The 21,352-nt window shown below is 52.0% G+C and overlaps 1 protein-coding gene across 1 annotated transcript in view; it reads left to right on the top strand.

Annotated features, from left to right (window-relative positions):
* The window catches only part of LOC132691852 (L-gulonolactone oxidase), a 35,727-nt gene that overhangs the window by 2,312 nt on the left and 12,063 nt on the right, over window positions 1-21,352 (top strand). Inside the window, exons 3-6 of the mRNA XM_060653647.3 lie at window positions 2,329-2,454; window positions 4,379-4,473; window positions 8,893-8,983; window positions 12,673-12,858. Of these exons, the coding sequence (XP_060509630.1) occupies window positions 2,329-2,454; window positions 4,379-4,473; window positions 8,893-8,983; window positions 12,673-12,858 (498 nt within the window). The remainder of the gene's footprint in view (window positions 1-2,328; window positions 2,455-4,378; window positions 4,474-8,892; window positions 8,984-12,672; window positions 12,859-21,352) is intronic.

Below are 21,352 nucleotides of genomic sequence, written 5' to 3'. Positions count from 1 at the left end.
AATCTCCATGCCCACTCCGCCATCCCTTCCTCACTCACCATGACCTGCGGCGGCCATGGCCCCGGTCTCCCTGCCTCAATTCTTACGTCCTTTGAATGCACTTTCCACCTCAGCAGAAGTAATTTTCTTAAAATGTAAGTTGGACTGGGCTACTCTCTGCTTAAATCCCTTCACAGGCTCACTGGTTAATGTTTATTTATTTATTTTTGAGAGAGAGGGAGAACACAAATGGGAGAGGGGGAGAGAGAAAGGGACACACAGAATCCGAAGCAGACTTCAGGCTCTGAGCTGTCAGAACAGGGCCTGAAGCAGGGCTCGAACCCATGAACCTTGAGCTCATGATCTGAGCCAAAGCTGGATGCTTAACCAACTGAGCCACCCAGGAGCCCCCACAGGCTCTCTATTATTTGTGGAGTAAAAGCCTAACTTGACTCCCCAAGGCCATGCATCACCTGGCCTTGGTTCATTCTTTGTTCATAAGACAAACTGAACTTTTTCCTACGCCAGGGCCTTTGCACTTGCTGTTCCCACTGCCAGAATGCCTATCCCTTCACTTTTCACATGACTAACTCCTTTTCCTCCTTTAGGGCTCAGGGTAAACTTCAGCTCCTCAGTGGATTCCCAGACCACCTCACCACTGTCCCCAGCGGTCTCTGTCTCAGCTCCTTGTTTCTTTCCTTCATTGCATATTCCTAACTTGCAATTACTTTGTCGACTTGAACATGTTCATGCTTCTGGCTCTCCTTCTCATAAGGATGTACGACCATGCTTGGCTTGTTTCCCATTGTATCCTCAGCACCCGGCACTGTCCCTCGCCACAGAAAGCACTTAAATCATTGTTGAATGAATGAATGAATGAATGGACCAGACCCAAACCGTAGAGACCCTTAAAGGCTTGCACCTCAGTCAAGCATGCATGCAACTAGCTCCAGAGGATGCAGGTGCCGCTCCACCAGCGCCAGTAGGGTACCGAGGAGGGAGGAGTTCACTCTGCGTGCGCGTGTGTGCGAGTGTGTGCACGGGCATGTGTGTAGGGGCGCACTCGGAGAACAGCTGTCTGGACGATACAGTCCCCGTGAAGTGACCCTAAGTCAGAACACTGTGCTGCATATCTAGTCTCTCTTCAATTCCATGCTCTCCTGAGACATGGTGATTATTATCTCCATTTCACAGATGGATAGACTGAGGCTACCAGAGGTTTTGTCGTTTTCCCATATTAATAAACATCAGAGCTAGGAGTCCCACAGGGATTGTCTGATTTAAAGCCTCCAGCTTCTCAGGGGAAAAGCACTGAGCAAGAGAAAGTGAGGAACATGCCCGGGGAGCCATCAGAAGCGGCAGAGACGGGGACCCAAGTGCCTGGAGGGGATGAGTGGGCGGAGGACAGAAGAGCAAGGCTGGGAAGGCAGGATTAGAGGACCTTGAATGCCGAGGCAACTGGCTTTCCTCTGAGCTGAGGGAAATGTTGGAGGTATGCTGATATGGCCATAAATCAAGGCCATTCTAAGCTGTGCTGGCCCACACAACTGTGAATTCCTAACAGGCTGAGGCCGCTGCAGGCTGACATTTCCCCGGAGGGCTAGTAGGGTCAGGTGAAAATAAAAATTGGCGGTGTGGCCAAGGGGGCTCACAGAGGATGGTGTTAAACAGATTTCTTTACTGTAGAGCTTGTAGTCTTAAACACGCCATGTACGCGGTGGGTGGAGAAAGGAGCTAGGGGAGGACAGAACGCTTCCCAGTCTCACTTGCTCATGGAACCCCTTGTGGTACACGCTGTGAGTAAGGCCAGTGTTCTGGGTAGCAGATGTGAGGTTTTGGAGCAGGGATGTGAGGGTAAAAGGGAATGGATTCATGTAAGTGATACCATGCATTTGTTAATTAATTTATTCATTCCGTGATCACTAGAGACGAGGGCTGGGCCCCGGAGAGACACAGTTACAAAGTCAAAGGAAGCCACTTTCACCCCAGCAGCCTTCATTCCAGCCTGGGAGGCCGCTGAGCCCGTGTAGGCCAGGATGAGGAGCTGGCACCTTACTCTGAAGGCACTGGGGCGCCCTCAGAAGGCTTCGTGCTGGCAAAGAGTGTGATCGGGTGTGCCCACCGAGGAGCTCCCAGCCGCAGCAGGGAAGGGGCATGGGAGTCCCACCTTAGCATGATTCCGCTCTGCGTGCCGCTCACTTCCTGGCTCTTCACCCTGGCTCTCTTTCCCGGACTGGACCGCACAGCGGCCTCCAGCCGGGCAGGGGCCTTGGCAGCCTGGGCGGCCCACACCCCTGCAGGCCCTGCCAGGTCTCTGGCCCCCGGCTGACTCCAGCATTGCCTCGGCAGGTGCTGGCCCTGGCCAGGCAGCAGAACAAGCGGGTGAAGGTGGTGGGAGGTGGCCACTCACCCTCGGACATCGCCTGCACCGATGGCTTCATGATCCACATGGGCAAGATGAACCGGGTGCTGCAGGTACTCAGAGCCCTCGGCTTCCCCCAGCCTCAGCCTCCCTCCCAGACCTTGGGCGGAAACTCCTTAGCCTCTGCCCCCAGGCCCGATCCTCTCCCTGCCCCTGAGTCCAAAGTGACACCCCAATTTCTGACCTGCCCACCATCACCCCTCCCCGGAGCCCTCCCTGGGCTTGCTCAGGCTTCTTGGCAGCTGTATGCGCCTCCTTGTGGCCACAGAGAGAATGTTCGTCTCCTTCCTCCTGCCAGTGCCTCCTCTCTGCTTCTCTAGAACAAAAATGGCAAATCAGATCCCCAAAGGTGGACTCACAGTCCCAGACCGGAAGGATTTACATCTAGCTAGTTTTACACATGGGGAAACAAGATCAGGGAGGGCAAGTGACTTGCCTAGGGTTACACAGCCAATCAGTAGCAGAGCTGGGCACAAACTCAGGGGTCTGACACCAGCGCTGTGCTGGGATGCTGTCCATGCATTTCGGCCAGCACTTGTCAGGCACCTGCCAGGAAGTGGAGGCCAGACAGGTACCCTGCACATCAGCAGAACTCCTCTTCTCTCCTGACAGGGCCGGCTCCCCTGAGCTGTAGTTTTTGCCAAATAACCTCCGCCCCCCCCGCCCCCCGCTGCCCCCCAGCCCTGCTGGCCGAAGTTCTAGGTTTCTCTCTATTATTTATTTCTTTGCTCAGGCTGACAGTCTCCACCCCATAGAAAATGTTCTGGTCAAGATGTCAGTCATGGCAGTAATGAACTCTGATTGCTAATTAGTGAGGATTGGGCTCCAACAATTGATTTTGCCCAGCTCTGCGCTCAGGGTCAGTCGAATGAGCTTGGGATTTGGAGTCCCACAGATGTAAATTCTCCTTTCAGTGCCACCGATGCTTGTGTCACCTTGGGTGAGCAACTTAAAGTCCCTGAACTTCAGTCTCCTCCCTGGGAAAGCAGAGTCTGCTCCCACTTCCCTGGGCTGCCAGGGGTCTTCTAGAACCCTTCTTGTGCGTGGCAGGGAACTTCTGTCCCCTTCCAGGCCTCAGTCTTTGCCTAAGACCTCCCCGGTGAGAATAAGTAGAGAGTTGGGACTCCATCTGGTAGAATCAAGCCCTTGTAGGAATAGGCCCTCCTTAGTTGGTGATTATGCACGACCATCCAGGAATCCTACCTTCTGGCCCAGGTGGGGCAGGGTTGGGAGTAAGTGGAGTTATGGCAGTGACCTTGAGTGAACCCCTTCTTTTCCCTGCTCTTTATTTTCTCCCCTGTGGGAAGAAGGGGTTACACAGAATACACTAGTCCCCCCATTATCTGTGGTTTCTTTTCCGCGGTTTCAGAGGTCAACCACCCTCTGAAAGCAGATGATCTGCCTTTTGATATATTATCAGAAGGCCAACAGTCACCTAATCCTAGGTCACAATTCCTAAGTCCTTTATCTCACTTAATCTCATCATCACGTAGGCATTGTATCATCTCACATCCTTACAAGACAAAAAAGGCTGAGGACAGTACAAAAAGATATTTTAAGAGAGACAGAAGCCACATTCACGTAACGTTTTTTACAATATATTGTCATAATTGTTCTATTTTATCTTTAGTTATTGTTGTTACTCTCTTACTGTGCATAATTTATAAATTGAACTTTATCATAGGTAAACATATGGGGAAAATATGGTATATGTAAAGTTCAGTGTTACATGTGGCTTCAGTCATCCACTGGGGGTCTTGGAACATATTATCCCCTGTAGATAAGGGGGGATGACTGTATTCCCACAGCCCCAGCACTCCAGGGCTCTGCCCACACCCCCTTCAGCTGCCTGCAGCAAGAGGTGACTTGAGCTGACCACAGGCAGGGACAGACGTGCTCATATTCACGGGAATGTGGTTGCTGGGTGAAGGTTGGGCGATAGCCTAGCTCATCCCAGCCTGTGCTGGTCTCTTGCAGGTGGACACAGAGAAGAAGCAGGTGACTGTGGAGGCCGGCATTCTCCTGTCTGACCTGCACCCACAGCTGGGCAAGCATGGCCTGGCCTTGTCCAAGTAAGAACGGCTCTTCCATTCCTGGTGGGCCAACACTGCCCACCACCCCTTGCCCTGGCCTTGGCCGGACACTCAAGGATCTGGCAGGAGAGAGAGAAACACTTCCCAGGGCGCATCTTCCTCCTCTGGACCCCTGTTCCTCCCCCAGGGGGTTTCTGTCTCCTCATCCCCCATGAGTTCAGGGACTCATGTGAGAATAGAAAGAAACAAGCCAAAGATGGGCCAAGCATTAAGCAACAGTCTTGTAAAGGGGCAGGAAAACCATGGATTAAATTTTTTTTGGCGGGGGGTGGGGGAGGGGAGAGCAAAAATGTGAATTTATTAAAGCACGGGGCCAGGATGTGTGGGCAGAAAGAGCTGCTTTTTTTTTTTTTTTAAAGTTTATTTATTTATTTTGAGAGAAAGACAGCACGAGCGGGGAAGGGGCAGTGAGAGAGGGAGAGAGAGAGAATCCTAAGCAGGCTCCACACTGTCAGCGTAGAGCTCCATGCAGGACTCAAACTGATGAACCATGAGATCATGACCTGAGCCCAAACCAAGAGTCGATGCTTAACTGACTGAGGCACCCAGGTGCCCCTGGATTAAATTTTTCTTAAAACTTGCAACGAACAACAGTATGGACCCAGACAGAAAAATGTGCAAAAAGCGTGGAGGAATGGGAGGGCATGCTGACTTCCTGGGGCACCTCCCTGTGGCTGCACTCCTCTCTCCGTCCGGACGAGGAGTCGGCGATGGCTCAGGTTTAAGATCAGGGGCTTTCCATTGAAACAGGTGGCAAACAAAGCCAAAGGATTGAATGTCTAAGTGTAGAACTTGAACCATTGGAAAAAGGTGACTGTATTTTGGATATACTTTCTTTGCAACCGGAAACTGCACACATGGAAGCCTGTGGTTTGTCTTGGAGCGGGGGTGGGTGGGGGGTGATCCGTTTGCCTTAGCTCTCTTATCACAGGCCCTGAGGCATCGCTACACCTCTTTTACTCCGGAAACCATCCTGTTCCTGCTTCTCCAAAGATCATGGCAACTCAAACATTTATGGAGCGTCTAGCATGTGCAGGTCTTGCTCAGGCCCTGAAGAGGCAAAGATGAATAAAACCCAGATCCCACTTGCAAGGAGCTGCTGGCGAGGGGCACACAGACACACAAAGTGTTAAGCATAATGCAGGACGATAGGTGCAATGTCAGAGAGGTGTTTGGGACACTTCAGGGCTCTCAGGGGGCCCTGGGTTCAGCCTCGGCAGGCAGAGGACGCAGAGGACGCTGTGAGGGATGGGAATCAGCAAGCTTGTAGGAGGGGCCCCTGGACTGAGTCCTAAACGATGATCAGGAAGAAACCAGAAAGAAAGAGGAGAGGAGGGACTCAGGCAGAGGGAACGTTGTGAGCAGGAGCGGGAGGGGCGCCTGGGTGGCTCAGCCGGTTAAGGGTCTGACTCTTGATTTCGGCTCAGGTCATGATCTCACAGTTTGTGAGTTCAAGGCCCACATCGGGCTCTGCGCTGACAATGCAGAGCCTGCTTGGAATTCTCTCTCTTTCCCTCTCGCTCTGCCCCTCCCCTGCTCTCTCTCTCTCTCTCTCTCTCAAAATAAATAAAGTTAAAAAAAAAAAAAAGAAAGAAAGAAAACAGGTAGCACTTAGAGAGAAGTCCAAAAGGGGGAGAGTGTGGGGGGCGTGCAGGGACCTATGAGCAGATGGTGGGACAGAATCTGTGACAAGGACCACAGGAAGAGACATGGTCTATCAACTACGGGCTTTAGCTTCTGGACTCTGAAGCATCTCTGCTCCCTGCTTATAATATGTCCCTGTCCTCCCTGGGGACACAGTCCTCCTCCAGTACTGCCCGCATGGGCCCTTCTGCCACTCAGGAGTCAGGATGTCCTATCCTGAGTGCCTCAGGGGAGCCTAGGTCGACAGCTGTAAGGGTGCTGTGGGAACTTCAGGAGTGTCTGTGGCCGGGGGGTGAAGGGAAGCCCCACACTATCAGGCTGCACGCTGGGTGCTCGACAGATGAGGAATATAACCCTTTTACAGATGAAGAAACCGGGGTCTGAGGCAAAGTGGCTTACATAGCTGGAAGGCTCTGGAACGTTCCACTGTGTGGTGAACCAGAGGAGGCAGCAAGGTGGAGACCCCAGCTCTAGAAGCAGGTCGCCTGGGCATACATCTTGCTTCAAGTTCCTTGACCCATCTGGGCCTCAGTGTTCTCATCTAGAAAATGGGTCTTAAAGCAGGGTGCTCAGAGGACTGGATGAGTGGAAGATGCCCCACATAAGGAGCTCACTAAATGGCAGTTCTTGTTCACCTGGCTTTGTCATCTGGCTCCACAGATTCTGGAGGTGACCTTTCCCCTTGGCTTGTTATCTCCAGCCCCTCAGAGGTCAGAGTCTAATCCTTCCTTCCTTGACCCTTCTCCCTGAAGGCCTCACTTTTATCCAGTTTATTTCTCTTAACACAGGGGTCACGAGCCTGTTTCCGAACTGCTTTTTTGTCCGGTAAAGTTCATGGGGAAGAGAAGACACATTGCAATTCGATTAACCACCCCCTTGCTGGGCATTGTTCTCAGTTTTTCACTGGTCTACCTAATGCTGTGATGAACATCTTTGAGCTATGCCTTTCCACACGTTGGAAGATGTCCCTAGGGCAGGATTCTATGGTCCTCTTTAAGATTCTGGTATTTTCAGAAGTAACCCAACTAATGTGGACAAAGAGACAAGACTAGACACAAAGGTGGTGGAGGTGGGTGGGTACGGGTAGGCTGGAAAGGATTTTTTTGTGTTTTTTTGTTTTGTTTTGTTTTGTTTTTGTCCTCTTCCTGTTCTGCCAGGACAGCCCCCAGGTCTCATCCACAGGAAGGTCTGAGACTAGACTTTCTAATCATTAACAGCAGGTGTCCTCCAGCGTCTTTGGGAGGCAGGGCCCAGCCTGCCTCAGGGGCCCCAGGTCTGTGCTGAGAGCCAGGGCGTGTCAAATCCTCAGCCTCCCATTTTGTGTCTGCGAGAGGGTGGCACATTGCTTTACCTTGCAGAGCCAGGTCTTCAGTATAACTGAGGGGGGCTGGGCTATTGTGAAGATATATCGTGCAGCATACAACGCACCCATTGCCTGGGCACCCAGGGGGCCCTCAGTAAACATCAGTTGCCTTCTCCTTTAAGCTAGGGCTGGGATGTCTCAGAGAACACTCCTAAGAAGTAAGAGTTTTGAACTCCTGAGCCACTCTTTTTCCTTCACCCCGAGATCTGGGCACATCTTTCTAATTCCTGCCCCCAGAGCACAGGTCTCCAGAGCGGTCCTGCTCCCCTTCAGGACCCTGGTCCTTCCTGTGCATGCACAGTTCTGGTATTATTCCTTCCAAGGCCCAGAAGTCCGGGCTGAGAGATGTGGGTTTATCATGGGGGCCCCGAGGAGCCCCTGACTCTTTTCTTTCTTTCTTTGTTTCTTTGTTTCTCTCTTTCTTTGTTTCTTTCTTTCTTTAATTTTTTAAAAAATGTTTTATTTATTTTTGAGAGAGAGAGAGAGAGCGAGCAGGGGACTGGCACAGAGAGGGAGACACAGAATCCGAAGCAGGCTCCAGGCTCTGAGTTGTCAGCACAGAGCCCGACACGGGGCTCGAACTCACGGACCGCGAGATCATGACCTGAGCTGAAGTCGGACGCTCAACCGACTGAGCCACCCGGGCGCCCCGTCTTTCTTTCTTTTTTAATGTTTATTTATTGTTGAAAGAGAGAGATAGAGAGCGAGCAGGGGAGGGGCAGAGAGAGAGGGAGACAGAATCCCAAGCAGGTTCTGCACTGTCAGCACAGAGCCCAAAGTGGGGCTCGAACTCATGACCTGAGCTGAAATCAAGAGTCCAGAGGCTTTAACTGACTGAGCCACCCAGACGCCCCCCCCCCCATCCCCCCACCACTGACAGTTTCTGAGCCTGGAGGTGATACAGTCTCCTCCCCCTCCTTTCCTGACAGCTCAGGGCTGCTCACACCTTCCTGGGACAGCTGTGTGAGCTGTTTGAACCAGCTCACTCAGGGACTTCACAGGCCTTGACAGTCTGGGTCTAGAGAGGTGTTAGCAGGTGCATTTGGGCCTTTGGTTGGTGAAGATCTTGTTGGCAGATGGGGGACAGAGGAAGGGGATGTTCTATGCTGCGGAAACCCCAGAGCCAGGCAGGCAGAGCTGAGTGAGCCACGCCCCTACCAGTTTCTCTAATAGGTCACTGTGATGAGAAAACTGAGGCTCAGAGAAGAGAAAGGCCAACAAGTCAGACAAGCTAAGTCATGGTACATTCGGAGCGAGAACCCGGGCAAGAGATGCATCTATTCTTCTGCTCTGAGGAGCGTTGCAAGGCAACCCAGTGGAGGGGGTGGGAATTGTCTCAGGGGAGCCTGACTGGTCCCTTGTGTCCCTTTTGCCCCTCCTGTTGAGCCCAGCCTGGGAGCCGTGTCAGACGTGACTGCAGGAGGCGTCATTGGGTCCGGAACGCACAACACAGGGATCAAACATGGCATCCTACCCACCCTGGTGAGTCCCCTGCTTCTCTGCTCCACTGACTGCCAGGGACAGGGGCAGGGGGTGGGGGGTGGGGTGGGGGGGGTGGGGGGGTGGGGGGGGAGATGGGGGATGGGATGGGGCCTCTTCACCGAAGCTCCTGGGAAATCAGGGGCTTCATGGGCAGTGTTGGCTCTGCTCCTTGTAAGCCTCAGAGCCACCCCAGCTCTCCCCCTCTGACAGATTTGGCAGGTGCCCTCCAGCCACAGTATCTCCTCTAAATCTCATTCATCCCCCACAGACACAAGTGATGAAGGAGGCACAATGCATGTTGAGGCACCCCTGCCTCTCAGGAGCCTCCTGGCCACCCTGTGGAAAAGGGGAAGCAGGGCAGGAGGTTCCATCCCCCCTGAAAGTTCTGAGCCAGGAGCCAGACAGGGCAAGAGGTCTTTCCAGGTTAGCAAGTCAGGAGGGGCCGGGACAGGGACTGAGGCCACCTGGGGTGGGGTCCAGCACATGTGGGCCTGGATCTGTACCTGACCTTTACTGAAAAGCAGGGTTTAAAAAAAAAGAAAAAAGTTTTAACGTTTTATTTGTTTTTGAGAAAGACAGAGACAGAGTGCGAGCAGGGGAGGGGCAGAGAGAGAGGGAGTCACAGAATCTGAAGCAGGCTCCAGCCTCTCAGCTGTCAGCACAGAGCCCGATGCGGGGCTCGAACTCACAGACCAAGAGATCATGACCTGAGCAGAAGTCGGATTCTTAACCGACAGAGCCACCCAGTAACCCCTGAAAAGCAGTGTTTAAACTTTACAAGAATCTGGTTTGGGGAACTGGTTATGAATACAGATTGTCGACTCAGGTCTGCGTTCAAAACCTGCCTCCAGTATGTGCTCGGTATGTGCAGGGAAGCAAGCTCTTTGCTCCTCTGGACATCCCTGTTTTCATCTGTAATCTGGAGAGAATAATCCTCAACCCAGGAGGAGGATATGAGATAGCAGAAGTTAAATACATGGCCGAGCCAAGGACAGTTCGTGATTTGTGTCAGAAGCCGCCGTTTGGAGGACAAACTTTTTTAACTTTCAGTATTTAGAGGGACTTCCTAACAAGCCCGTCTGTGTGCCATGAAGCAGGCTGTGAAATGCCATGAAGCATGGAGGCTGGTTGCTCCCCGTCAGGGGTGAAGGAGATCCCCTGTGCCCCGGGGGGGGGGGGGGGGGGGGGGCGGGCCCGGGCAGCTCACCATGTGTTTTCACCTGCAAGGGCTCATCCGCCCCAGGGGCCATGGGGCCTCTGACCACTGGAGCATTATGGCTAAACACTGGGGCTTGGGTTTTGTATCCCAGTCTACCACTACTGTCTGTGTGGCCTGGGTGAAGTCTCTGTCTCAGGCTACCTTAGTTTGCTCACCTGGAAAATGGGGAAGGTCACAACAGCAATGCATCTGGGGTGCTTAGCAGAGGGTACACAGTTAGTGCTCAATAAACGTCAGTGGTGGGTTTTGCCTGTAGGACAGGGCTCTTTCTGGAGCTCACCCTCTGTGCTATAAAAGAAATTTCAGCATGGCTGGGGGTTGGGCCACACAGATCGCTTAAGTCAGCTAGCCAGGTGTATGGCTCTCTCCTGTACGACGTGCTGAGGTAGACGGACACCCCAGCAAGCACTGTCTGAATGTGACTTATGGGAGCTGAGTCCCCTATGCTCCAGTCTCAGAGCAGGTCTGAGATCAGAAGAAAACAGCCCAAAGCAATTTCTAAGAGATTCACTTTGCTTTGTATTTGTTTTCTCCAACACCGCGAGGGAAACCTAGTTCATGGTTTTCCTTAAAACATCACTTGGCTTTCTCATCACTATTGTGCACTGGTTCTGGTTGCTTTTTTCCTTCTCTGCTCCCTCTTTCTACCACAAGAGCCCCAGAGACTCCCCAGGCAGGATAGGGGCATCTGGAGGGAAGGGCGTGAGCCAGGGAAGGGGAAACACTGAGCGCCCTGTGGTAATCATGCTGCTCTCTTCCCATCGGTAAAAGCTGCTGCAGCAAAGCATGCTGGGTTTGGTGGGACTCAATTCCCAGGTGCTTGGAGCCTTCCGTGGACATGCCATGACCTCCCCCCTCTGAAAGCTGGGGTCCATGCCCAGGAGAGCCCATTGGTAACGGGGCATGACAGGCAGCACAACAGCCAACCCCCCGCCCCAGATTAGGCCACAGTCGTGGTCTGCTATCCAGGGCTGATGGCAGTTTCTAAAAAATGGTCAGCACAGTATGGAATAATTCTTAGTGGCCACAAATCAAGATGCGCCTGAGATTTACTGGCTCCTTCTCTTGGGAAGCTCAGCTGAGCAGGACCAGCCCCAGGAAAAGCAGTGGGAGAATGCTGCTGTTTTCTTTTATGCATTATGCCGATGGCAGGGGTCGGGGGAGGGGATTGACATCTTTAATGTCCACTGTATACCAGACGCTTGGCTGGAAACTTCACACAGTCTCTCTGAGATAGTTATTGCCCTCATTTTACAGGTAAGGAAACAGAGGTTGAATCACATGCCCAGGGTCACACAGCTGGTAAAGCGGTGCCTGCCTTTGTTTGATGCTGGACCCTGCTGAGGGGTTTCACTAGCCAGTTGTCATTTACGGCTCTGGGTCTTAGACAAAATCTGGTTTTTATAGAAATCATTCTGACGTCCTCACGCCTACCGATGGCCATCGCGCCCCATTTCTGCCAGTTTCTCCCCTCTGGCCACGGTCTCTGCTAATTAGAATTAGTTCGGCTTTCTCTGTTCTCTCACCCCGAGCCACACATGTCGAAAGCAATTTCCACTCAAATTAGCAGGTAGCAGAGTGTGGAGAAGTACTTAAACAGCAATGAAAGAGGGTTCCTTTGGAAATGGGGCCAAGGGTGAGAGACTGGAGTTAATTATCCGTTTCTTGCTGAGAATCCCACCCTTTGCAGAAACTGACGTTTCTGACTGTGGCCAAGAATCTGGTTCCTGAGGTGAGTGGGTCCCCAAAAGAGAGGATGAACTCTCAGCTCGGCTGAGATGGTGCCCGAGAGGAGCAACAGGCAGAGAGAGGCTGCAAGGGCCCCTGGCCCCTGGGCTGTGCTGGGACAGCGGGGACAGCCCTAGCCCAGATGCACACATATCCTCCCTTCCTTTGCAAGGCACTTTTCTTTTAATGGCTCTTAACGTCTTCTTCTTCTTTTTTTTTAATGTTTATTTATTTTGAGAGACAGTGAGCAGGGGAGGGGCAGAGAGAGAGGGAGACAGAGAATCCCAAGCAGGCTCCACACTGTCAGCACAGAGCCCAAAGCGGGGCTCGAACTCACGAAACACGGGCTGAAAGCAAGAGTCTGGCACTTAACCGACTGAGGCACCCAGGTGCCCTGCGAAGCACCATTAACCAGCACCTCACGGCTCACTGGGGCCCTGTCTCACCTTTGATGTCCTCTGCACAGAGGGGAGCCTTGCTGCATCCCCACAGCAAACAGGCAAGGCAGTGGTGAGTTCCCGTGGAATCTCATGGAATGGATGCCCCTCCCTGCTGAGGGCCGATGCTGCCCAGACCTAGCCTTCCTTTCCCCAGTCCCCTGTGGCCAGGTGGCATTGGCCTTCAGGGGATAAGTGATACCTGGCCTCACTTCCAAGGACAAACAGGGAAGGGAGGGCCTCACCCGAAGTCTCCAGGAAATACCCACCCAGATTCTGAAGCGTGACTCTTCTCCCACCGCCAGGTGGTGGCGCTGACCCTGCTGACGGCTGATGGGACCATTCTTGAATGCTCCGAGTCCAGCAACGCGGAGGTGTTCCAGGCCGCGCGGGTGCACCTGGGCTGCCTGGGAGTCATCCTCACCATCACCCTGCAGTGTGTGCCTCAGTTCCACTTGCAGGAGATCTCCTTCCCCTCAACCCTGGACGAGGTAGTGCTTTCTTGTTCGCCACCACTCGACCTCAGGAAATAAATGGAGGATGTGGACAGGTGGGCCGTGTTCCACTGATGACCCCCTGTGGCTCTGCAGGCCCCCTGAATGGGGGAGTGGGCTGACCTTGCCAGCTCTTCCCTGGCCCAAGGATACTGTGGCCAGAACCCTTTCTGAGCAGATCGGTGAAGCTCAGAGGAACTGCAAGGGGTGACAGAGGTACGGGCGAGAAAGGAGGTTAGGTAGAGAATTGCCACAGGAGATAGGGTGCTGACTGCCCCTGGGAAGGCATTGACTCTCAAATACACTGAGCCATGAAATGTGCCCAGGATTCCCTTTATAATGGCTTCTTCCCAGCAAAGTGGGTGGGCTAACTTTCAGTCTGGCTGGGTGCCTAAGGTCATCACATGCAGGGGATGTGGATCTAGATGATGGAGGGCAGAAAGAATGGCTTCTGATTGATAGCAATCTTTTATAAATGCATGAAAAGCATGCTTGGTTGGCTAGCTGGATGACTGGATTGGACGGATGCATGGATGGATGGATGCATGGATGGGTGGAAGGATGGATGGATGAACGGATGGACGGACAGATGGATGGACGGACAGATGGATGGATGGACGGATGGATGACAGGTGTATGGATAGATAGATGGATGGATGGACGGATGGATGGATGGATGGATTGACAGGTGCATGGATGGATGGGTGGACGGATGCATGGACAGGTGCATGGATGGATAGATGGTGGATGCATGGATGGATGGATGCATGGATGAATGGATAGCATGCAGCAGTCCTGAAATGCCTGTGGGCAGGATCTATGCCTGGTAGTCACTAAAGGACTCAAATCTACAGGTCCGAGTTCCTTGGTCTTTGAGTTCCTCCATGGTCACCTTATCATTTGATATGAGTAGACCCTCTGTACAGATGGAACAGTCAGTGATGTAAGCAGTACTGATCCAACATGGTTAAGGTGGGATTTGTGATCAAATTGACCTGGCCTTGAGCGTTGGCTCTGCCACTTCTAAGCTGCGACCTTAGCCAGCCATGTAACCTTGTTAAGCTCTGGTTTCTTCATCCAAAAAGAGAGTTAATAATATCTACCTTAAAGTATTGAATTTGATGATTAAATCAGATAACACATGTAAAGTGTCTAGTTCAGTATTAAAATATTCCCCCCACGGCACCTAGTCAATGATAAAAGGGAAACATTGCTCTCTAGAACCAAAATGTCTAATGCATGAAGACCAGGAAAAGGCCTTAACTCCAGAAGGCCCCCTACTCAGAGGCATGGTGTTTGGTGGAAATTTATCCCCAGAACTCCTGGTTGGTGAGAAAGTGCTTCCATGGCTCTAAGGGGGTATAGCATGGACACCTGGAGTACCAATACTGAGCCTAATGGGACAAAATTGGCAAGTGAACTGCATGAAGCCTTGGCCCAAGAAAGTAGGGCTAGTTCTGGACAAGGACATTTCATGGAGTTGTGTGGCAGGGACAAGTTATGGCTAAGCCAGGGAGCCCCACAAGGGTCTGGCCTCCCCACACGACTCTGCCTGGAACCAGCCCAGACTCTGAGCTCTTTGGGGCCATCTTGGCCTGCCTCAAACAGCTACAATCTCTCCCAGACCAGTGCTAAATGGCAGATCTAGACCTGTTGTTCACTCCAAATAAGGTTCGAGAGTGTTCTATGTTCTGGCCAGTGCCTGGCATGTTGGTTGAGGCCTGCTGTGGGGTCGGCATTTGAGACCCGTATGACTCTAGGGCTAACTCCTAAGGCCATGGAATAACAGTCTGAGCACCCACTGCACTCTCATCTTCTCGGCCTTTCCCTTCTGTACTCTTAGTGGGGTGACCACTCCATCCTGGTCCTGCAGCAGGATGTGGCAGGGACCCCCACGGAGATACAGCTCAGGCATTCTTCTCCGGCTGCAGCTGGGCAGGCCTGGTAGCCCTTTCTTCTCCTCAGCAGGCTCTGAGACAGCCTGCTTCTTCCCCCCTTGGCAGCTCCCACCTTCTGTCCTCTGTACCCCTCAAGGTTCTCTTGCCCCTAGACTGGCTGAGAAGAGAAAACAGAGCCCCCAACTTCCCTCATCCCTACTGCTTCTGAACCAAGCATTCCAGCCCTCCTCAGTTAAAGTGTTTTTAACAGACAGAGAATTACAGAAATGCACGCAGGGGTAGGTTACAAAGAGAGACCATTTTGGTCTCCACTCTGAGGTTAACCATATATGCTGACATGGCTAATGAAGCTTGGAGCTGGGGCTCCAGGAGTGACAGACTAGGCAGCCTGCTCCAGGGCTTGAAACTGAAGACATTAGCCAGGACAGATGGCCTGGCCAGGAGCTAAAGAAATAGTTCAGAACAACTATCAAGTCCAAAGGGAACCTGGCAGAGAGATGTTTGACCAGAGTCAGTACTGTGAGGGAGATTCAGAAGAGAATGACGTAGAGTAGGCGTAGCCTGGAGAGGTACCCAAGGGACTGAAATACAGAGCCAAGTCCACTTTTTTAGGGCACAAATTCAAGTGATATTTAAAGTTTATTTATTTATTTTGAAAGAGAGAGAGAGAGAGAGTAGGGGGGAGGGGCAGAGAGAGAGGGAGAGAGAGAATCCCAAGCAGGCTCCACACTGTTAGCATGGAGCCCGATGAAGGGCTCAGTCCCACCAACCACGAGCTCATGACCTGGGCCAAAATCAAGAGTAGGGTGCTTAACTGACTGATCCACCCAGGTGCCCCTCAAGTGATGTTTGAGATGAGGGACCAATAGGACTTGGCAGCTGAGCGCGGAATGGTGGAGTGGGAGGCAGGAGGCAGAAATCGTGGCCCTACCACCAGGGTGGAGAGTCCAGGAGGCACAGCAGGTGTGGGGAACAAGATGACGAGTTTGGGGTGGGAACTGGAGTTTGAGGTGCCTCAGGTGGAGGTGTTGGAGGGCAGCTGGCTTTGCAGGTTTGGCACTCAGGCGGGAGGCAGAGGCTGGAGATACAGATTGAGGGGTTGTATTAATTTTCTAGGGCTGCAGTAACAAATAGCACAGACTGGATCAAGAGGTCTACAGGGTTGGTTCCTTGTGGGGACTCTCACCTTGGACTATAGACGGCTGTCTTCTTGCCATGTCTCCTGTCTGTGCATATCTGTGTCTTAATCTCTTCTTCTAAGGACACTGGTCATATTGGATCAGGGCTCACCCAATGACCTCATTTAACCTTAATTACCTCTTTTACGTCCCTGTCTCCAAATGTCGTCACATTCTGAGGTCCCGGGAGTTAGGACTTCAGTATGTGAATGTGAATGGGTACAATTCAGCCCAAAGTGAGGGTCATCAGTCCCCTAAGTGATTGGTCGCAGGGTGGCAAGGTCACCCAGAGAGAGTGGGCTTGGGTGAGAAGGGAGTGGATGAGAGGATGGAAAGGGTGCCAAGAAGGAGACCGAGGAGGATGGGTTAGAGAGGGCTACAGAGGCAAAGGATACTGGGTGTCCAGGATGGAGCAGTCAACAAGGTTCAATGCCATGGGGAATCAGGGTGTTGACTGGTCTGGTCATCGGAAGGCTGTAGCTGACCTTGGTGAGGGTGGTTCAGTAGAGCGTGAGGCAGCTTGAGGGACAGGTGAGCATCACCAACGAGGAGGGGAGATGGGCAGGACAGAGCACTTTCAAACAGAAAGGGGCTGTAATGTGCTTTTTTGTTGAATTTATTCTCCTGCCTCTCATGTAGGGCAGAACTTGTTAAGCTGAAGGTTTTGACCCAGAGATAAAGAGATTGCTTCTTTTTTGCCAGTAGGGTTGGCCCCCAGGTTCCTACCAGGATAGTGTGGCTGAGTGGATGGATGGTCTCCTAAGACCTGGTCTGTCTTCTTTCGGCTCTTCCTTTGACCCGGCTGAGATTGACTGAGACTGATTATGGCCAAGTCCTGGTTCCAGTGGAGGCTGATCTCAGGCCATCCTCCCCCTACACACTCACACAGGCATGTGCGTGCACACACACACTCTGGCTGGCCTCTGTGTCTGTCCAGAGCTCAAGAGTTTTTTTTTGCCTCCAACTTATCTCAACATGGAGACTTCTAACTTGGATGTGACATCCTTGAAAATTCCAGGTGACTCTAGCCAGTGCGCCACATTCTTCTCAAAGCTTCCAACTTATTTCTTTCTTTAATGTTCATTTATTTATTTTGAGAGGGAGGGAGAGGGAGGGAGAGAGAGAGAGAGAGAGCGAGAGAGAGAGCATGGCAGGGGTAGAGACAGGGAGAGAGAGAATCCCAGACTCTGCACTGTCAGCTCAGAACCTGATGCAGGGCTAGATCTCATGAACCATGAGATTATGATCTGAGCCGAAATCAAGGGTCAGACGCTCAACCAACTGAGCCACCCAGGCACCCCCTCAACTTCTTTGATTTTGAAAGGCTGTGATGACACCTGAAGGTAGCAATTGCAGTTTCCTCCCCTAAAAGACAAAGTAGACACACACACACACACACACACACACACACACACACACACACAATTACACAGCAATAAACACTCAACAAGATGTAATGAAAAGGCTCCAGGGAGGGAGGCAGGGCCCCCGCGGCTGGCTGTGCTGCTACCCTGTGTGAGCTTGAGCAAATCCCTCCCATTTGGAGGGAGCCATTTTCTTTATTTTTTAAAAGTAGGGTCAAAGTCGGTGGCCCCCGAGGTCTTCTTCAGCTCTGACATTCCGGAAGTGAGTGCAGAGCTTGGACACAAAGCTGTCCCACCTCCTCGCCACCCTCTGGAGGCAGAGGGTCACCTCTGGCATCATCTGTAAGGAAAGGCATGAGCTCTGTGGGAACACCCCCACTGCTCCGACATAGACCCCAGCTCACCCCGAGAGGGCTCACGGAGCAGGACGCTGTGAGTCAGCAAGCGCTCTGTGGATCCCTCCCTTTCGGCTCCCCGAGAGGCCCAGCAGCTTCTGTCACGCCCTGCCGACAGCCTTCGCCACAGTTGCAGGCCATAAACAAGGACAGAGGGTTGGTGGCATTTGCAGCCCTGTGATTTATTCCAAAGGGTGTGGGCAATAAACGGCCTCCTCTGCCATTTGCTTTTGCTCTCTCCACGCAAAGTAGCCTTTAATAAAGGGCACCTTCGAGAGGCTGTGAATACTGAGGAGGAAAAGCTAAGAGGATGTGCACATCCACAACACGGGCCTGCTGCCTTGCTCCCCTCGAAGGAAACAAGACCACGGAGGAGGAGGAAGGATCAGAAACTCATCATTAGATCAACTGCTCCCCACTCTTGCTTGGCCTGGGATCTAATCTAAAGCTAAAAGGATTTAGATTAAGCTTTTAATCTAAAAGGATTCCTGGACTCTAAAAGGAACAATAATTGGATGTAGCCTTCAGGAGGCATGACGATTTTGACAACCATTAGGAAGACAGCGCACCCTCCTGTTCCTGCATCGGGGTACCTGCTCGTGGCTTCTTACCATTCGGGTTCATAGGAAGTTGCCCCACCTCCCCTGGGGGTGCAAACCGTGCTGCCCTGAGTGTTTGCATCTACATCATGCCTGCACACAGCTCCCCAGCATCGTGTCCTCTCTGGGCATGGGCTTTTCCCTGATGGCCACGCCCTCCAGGTTGGCCGATCCCGGGCTCCCGAGGAGCATTCGAGAAGTGAGAGTTAGGAAGCCAGGACAAAGGAGGACAATTGCTTCTTGTACATAAAGTTAGGTGTGAAAAGCTAGTGGGGCCACCATTTTTCCTTCCCTTACATTTCTTTCCTTTCCTTTTCTCCTCTTTCCTTTCCTATATCCTGCCTTCTGTGTGGCGTGTGTTTATGAAATCCCCATCATGGGCCTTCCAGCCCTGAACTTGGGAACAGAACGCAAGTGGACCCATCACGAGGGATGCGGTGTAGAAGCTGGAACATATCTCCCAAGTCAGACCACCAGGTTTGAAGCCCGGTTTCTTCACTGGCCTTCTATGAGTTTGGACAAATCTCCTCACTCCCCTGAGCTTGGATTCCTTGAGTGTGTGGTGAGGATAAGAGCTTGACTGGCCCCATGGGATTGTTGCCAGGACTCAAGGCAACACAGCAGGTGAACCCCCTGCCCTTGCTTTCTTAATGGCCTTAGTGAGAGGAACCCCCACTGGCTTTATTTCTAGAGAATGCTACCTCCTGACACCTGCTCTGTGAGTAGATCCCAGAATCTGAGTCACTGCTTGACTTTCCAGGTGACAGGTGCTGGTTACTCTGTTTTGCTCATGACCATTTGCCACCGTCTCTTGAAACGGTCCCCCTCCCTTTTGCTACTCAATGATTAGCATTCTGGAGGGCAGGGATTTTATCTGAGGCCTCCGGCTCCCCAGCATTCACGGAACACATGGCAGTGCTCAATACAAGGTTACTCAAGGTCGGTTGGTCGGCAATGTATTAAAAATCCATCTTTTTCTGGGATTTTCACCAACTCCTCCCACCTGTGCTGTGCGGTGGTCTGTCAAGTCTGTGCTTCCCATTACTGATTCTCTTAAATACATTGCCACATGATTTCTGAAGGCTGTTCAAAGCCACATGAGGGGAAGGGGTCATTCCCGGACCCCAGGGAGAGTTGGAATCAGTGTTTCTAGAACTGGAATCCAGTTCTAGAACTGAATCCAGTTTCTAGAGCTGGAAAGAAGTATTGTCCAGTTTTGTGGTGCCTAGAAAGAGGCCACCCTCACAGCTTTTCTGACAAAGTCTCAGCATTTCTGACTCTTGCAGCTGGGTCGGCATGGAATCACAACCGGTTAGAAGGCATGAAGATTTTAGAAATTATTGTCAACCTTTTGCCCTTTATGTCACCCAAACCATAATGAGATGTGATGAGTGCAGCTGGCTGTTGCCTCAGCCCTCCTGCAGCGCCCCAGGAAGCAGTATTGGTCCCAGTGTGTCACCGTCCTTGTCAGCAGCTTCCAGATGCCGACCACTGTCTGGGGTGGCCGTCAGCTGATGCCAGGTAATCCCCAGCTATCACACTGGAAGCCCTCTGCTCACAAGCCTGAGAGCCAGTTCCCGGGAGCCAACTCAGCAGTGCCACAAGGACTAAATCTGGAGGGACAGAACCTGCCAGAACCCTTCATGCCAGTAATGTGTCAAGGAAGAGACTCCTCTGGGACCCAAAGGTCTATGATGGTGCTCCCAGGAGACACAAGTCATATCAAGGATCCTAGGAACAGTCCTCCTCCAGTTAGGGTGGTTTGTGGGTGCTGAAGGAGTTTAATCCACAGTGGGGTGGGGCCCAAGGTTGTTCCACCATCCAGCAGCCAACCTGGTGCTAAGTTAGGGGTAATGGAGAGTCCAGAGCTCAATCGTGCATAGTTCGTGCCTCTAGAAGCTTATAATTTTGTGTGTGTGGTGGGGGGGGGGGGGGGTGGGGAGACATGCCTTGTTTCTTTACTGTGGGAGGAAAAGAATGACCAGTGTCAGGACAGAGGCACAAAATGTAATGGGGTGACTCTCGTGACTCTCGTCACTCCATTCTAGGTAAAAGAAGGCTGGACATAAACCTCTTAGAGCTGAGAAGGGCGCCATTACATTTGCTGCTGGATTCTGGGCAATAGAGTGGGATGGCCCAGGATGCTAAACGTGAGGAGATGGGGGTTTTCTCCTTTCCAGTGTCCCAGCCCCACCCTCCAGGCCAAGTCACCAGGCTGTATTCCTGGCTCTCCCAGGGGAACGTCAGCTCTGCCCAGAGGCTTCTCACGGGAGAGTCCTGTGGACCATGGGTCCATTGCCCTGTCAGGATGGAAGTGATAGTGACAGGGGCTCTGGAGTTTCTTCCTCAACCTTTCCTGAGCCTCCAGCATGGCACGAAAGGCCTTTCTCTTCAAATAAGGAATGATAGTGTCCTCCGGCATTCTCTGTACAAGGCATTGTGCCAGCAGCTCTAAGGCAAGGGAAACTAGAGCCTGCAGGCAGACTCTGGCTCACTACCTGTTTTTGTAAATAAAGTTTTATTAGCACACAGCCACGCTCATTGCTAATGTATTGTCTATGGCTGCTTTCATGCTACCGTGGCAGAGTTAAATAGTTGCCACAGAGACCATAGGGCCCCCAAAGTCTAAAATATTTATTGCCTGGTTCTTTACAGAAAAATTTTGCTGATCTCTGTGCTGGCAGGGACCAAAGATGGACGAGATAGTCCCTGACCTATAAGAGACTATTGACCAATTTCAGAGACGGATGCTTCAAGAGCTGCAGTGTCATTCTGGGATGGATGCAATATAATTAGAAGCCACTTAGAAGGGGAGGAGATGGCTTTATGAGGAGCATTTAAGTTACATCCATCTCAGTTCGGATAAGTCACTTTTCAGGTGCTCAATGGCCACTTGTGGACAGGGGCTGTTGTATCAGACAGTGTTTGTGGACGGAGGTCCCGGATGCTGAACTAAGTGGTGTGAGCTTTATTCTTTAGGCAGTAGAGAGCTGCTGGGGATTTCTGAGCTGTGTTTTGTGTATGCTCTGTAGAAGTTGTCTGGAGAGATGAGAAAGG

The sequence above is a fragment of the Panthera onca genome, chromosome B1 (assembly GCF_046562875.1).
Source record: "Panthera onca isolate mPanOnc1 chromosome B1, mPanOnc1 haplotype 2, whole genome shotgun sequence".
In the NCBI taxonomy this organism is placed as follows: domain Eukaryota; kingdom Metazoa; phylum Chordata; class Mammalia; order Carnivora; family Felidae; genus Panthera; species Panthera onca.
Note: the sequence above shows the minus strand (reverse complement) of the source record. Positions and strands in the feature narration are given on the sequence as shown.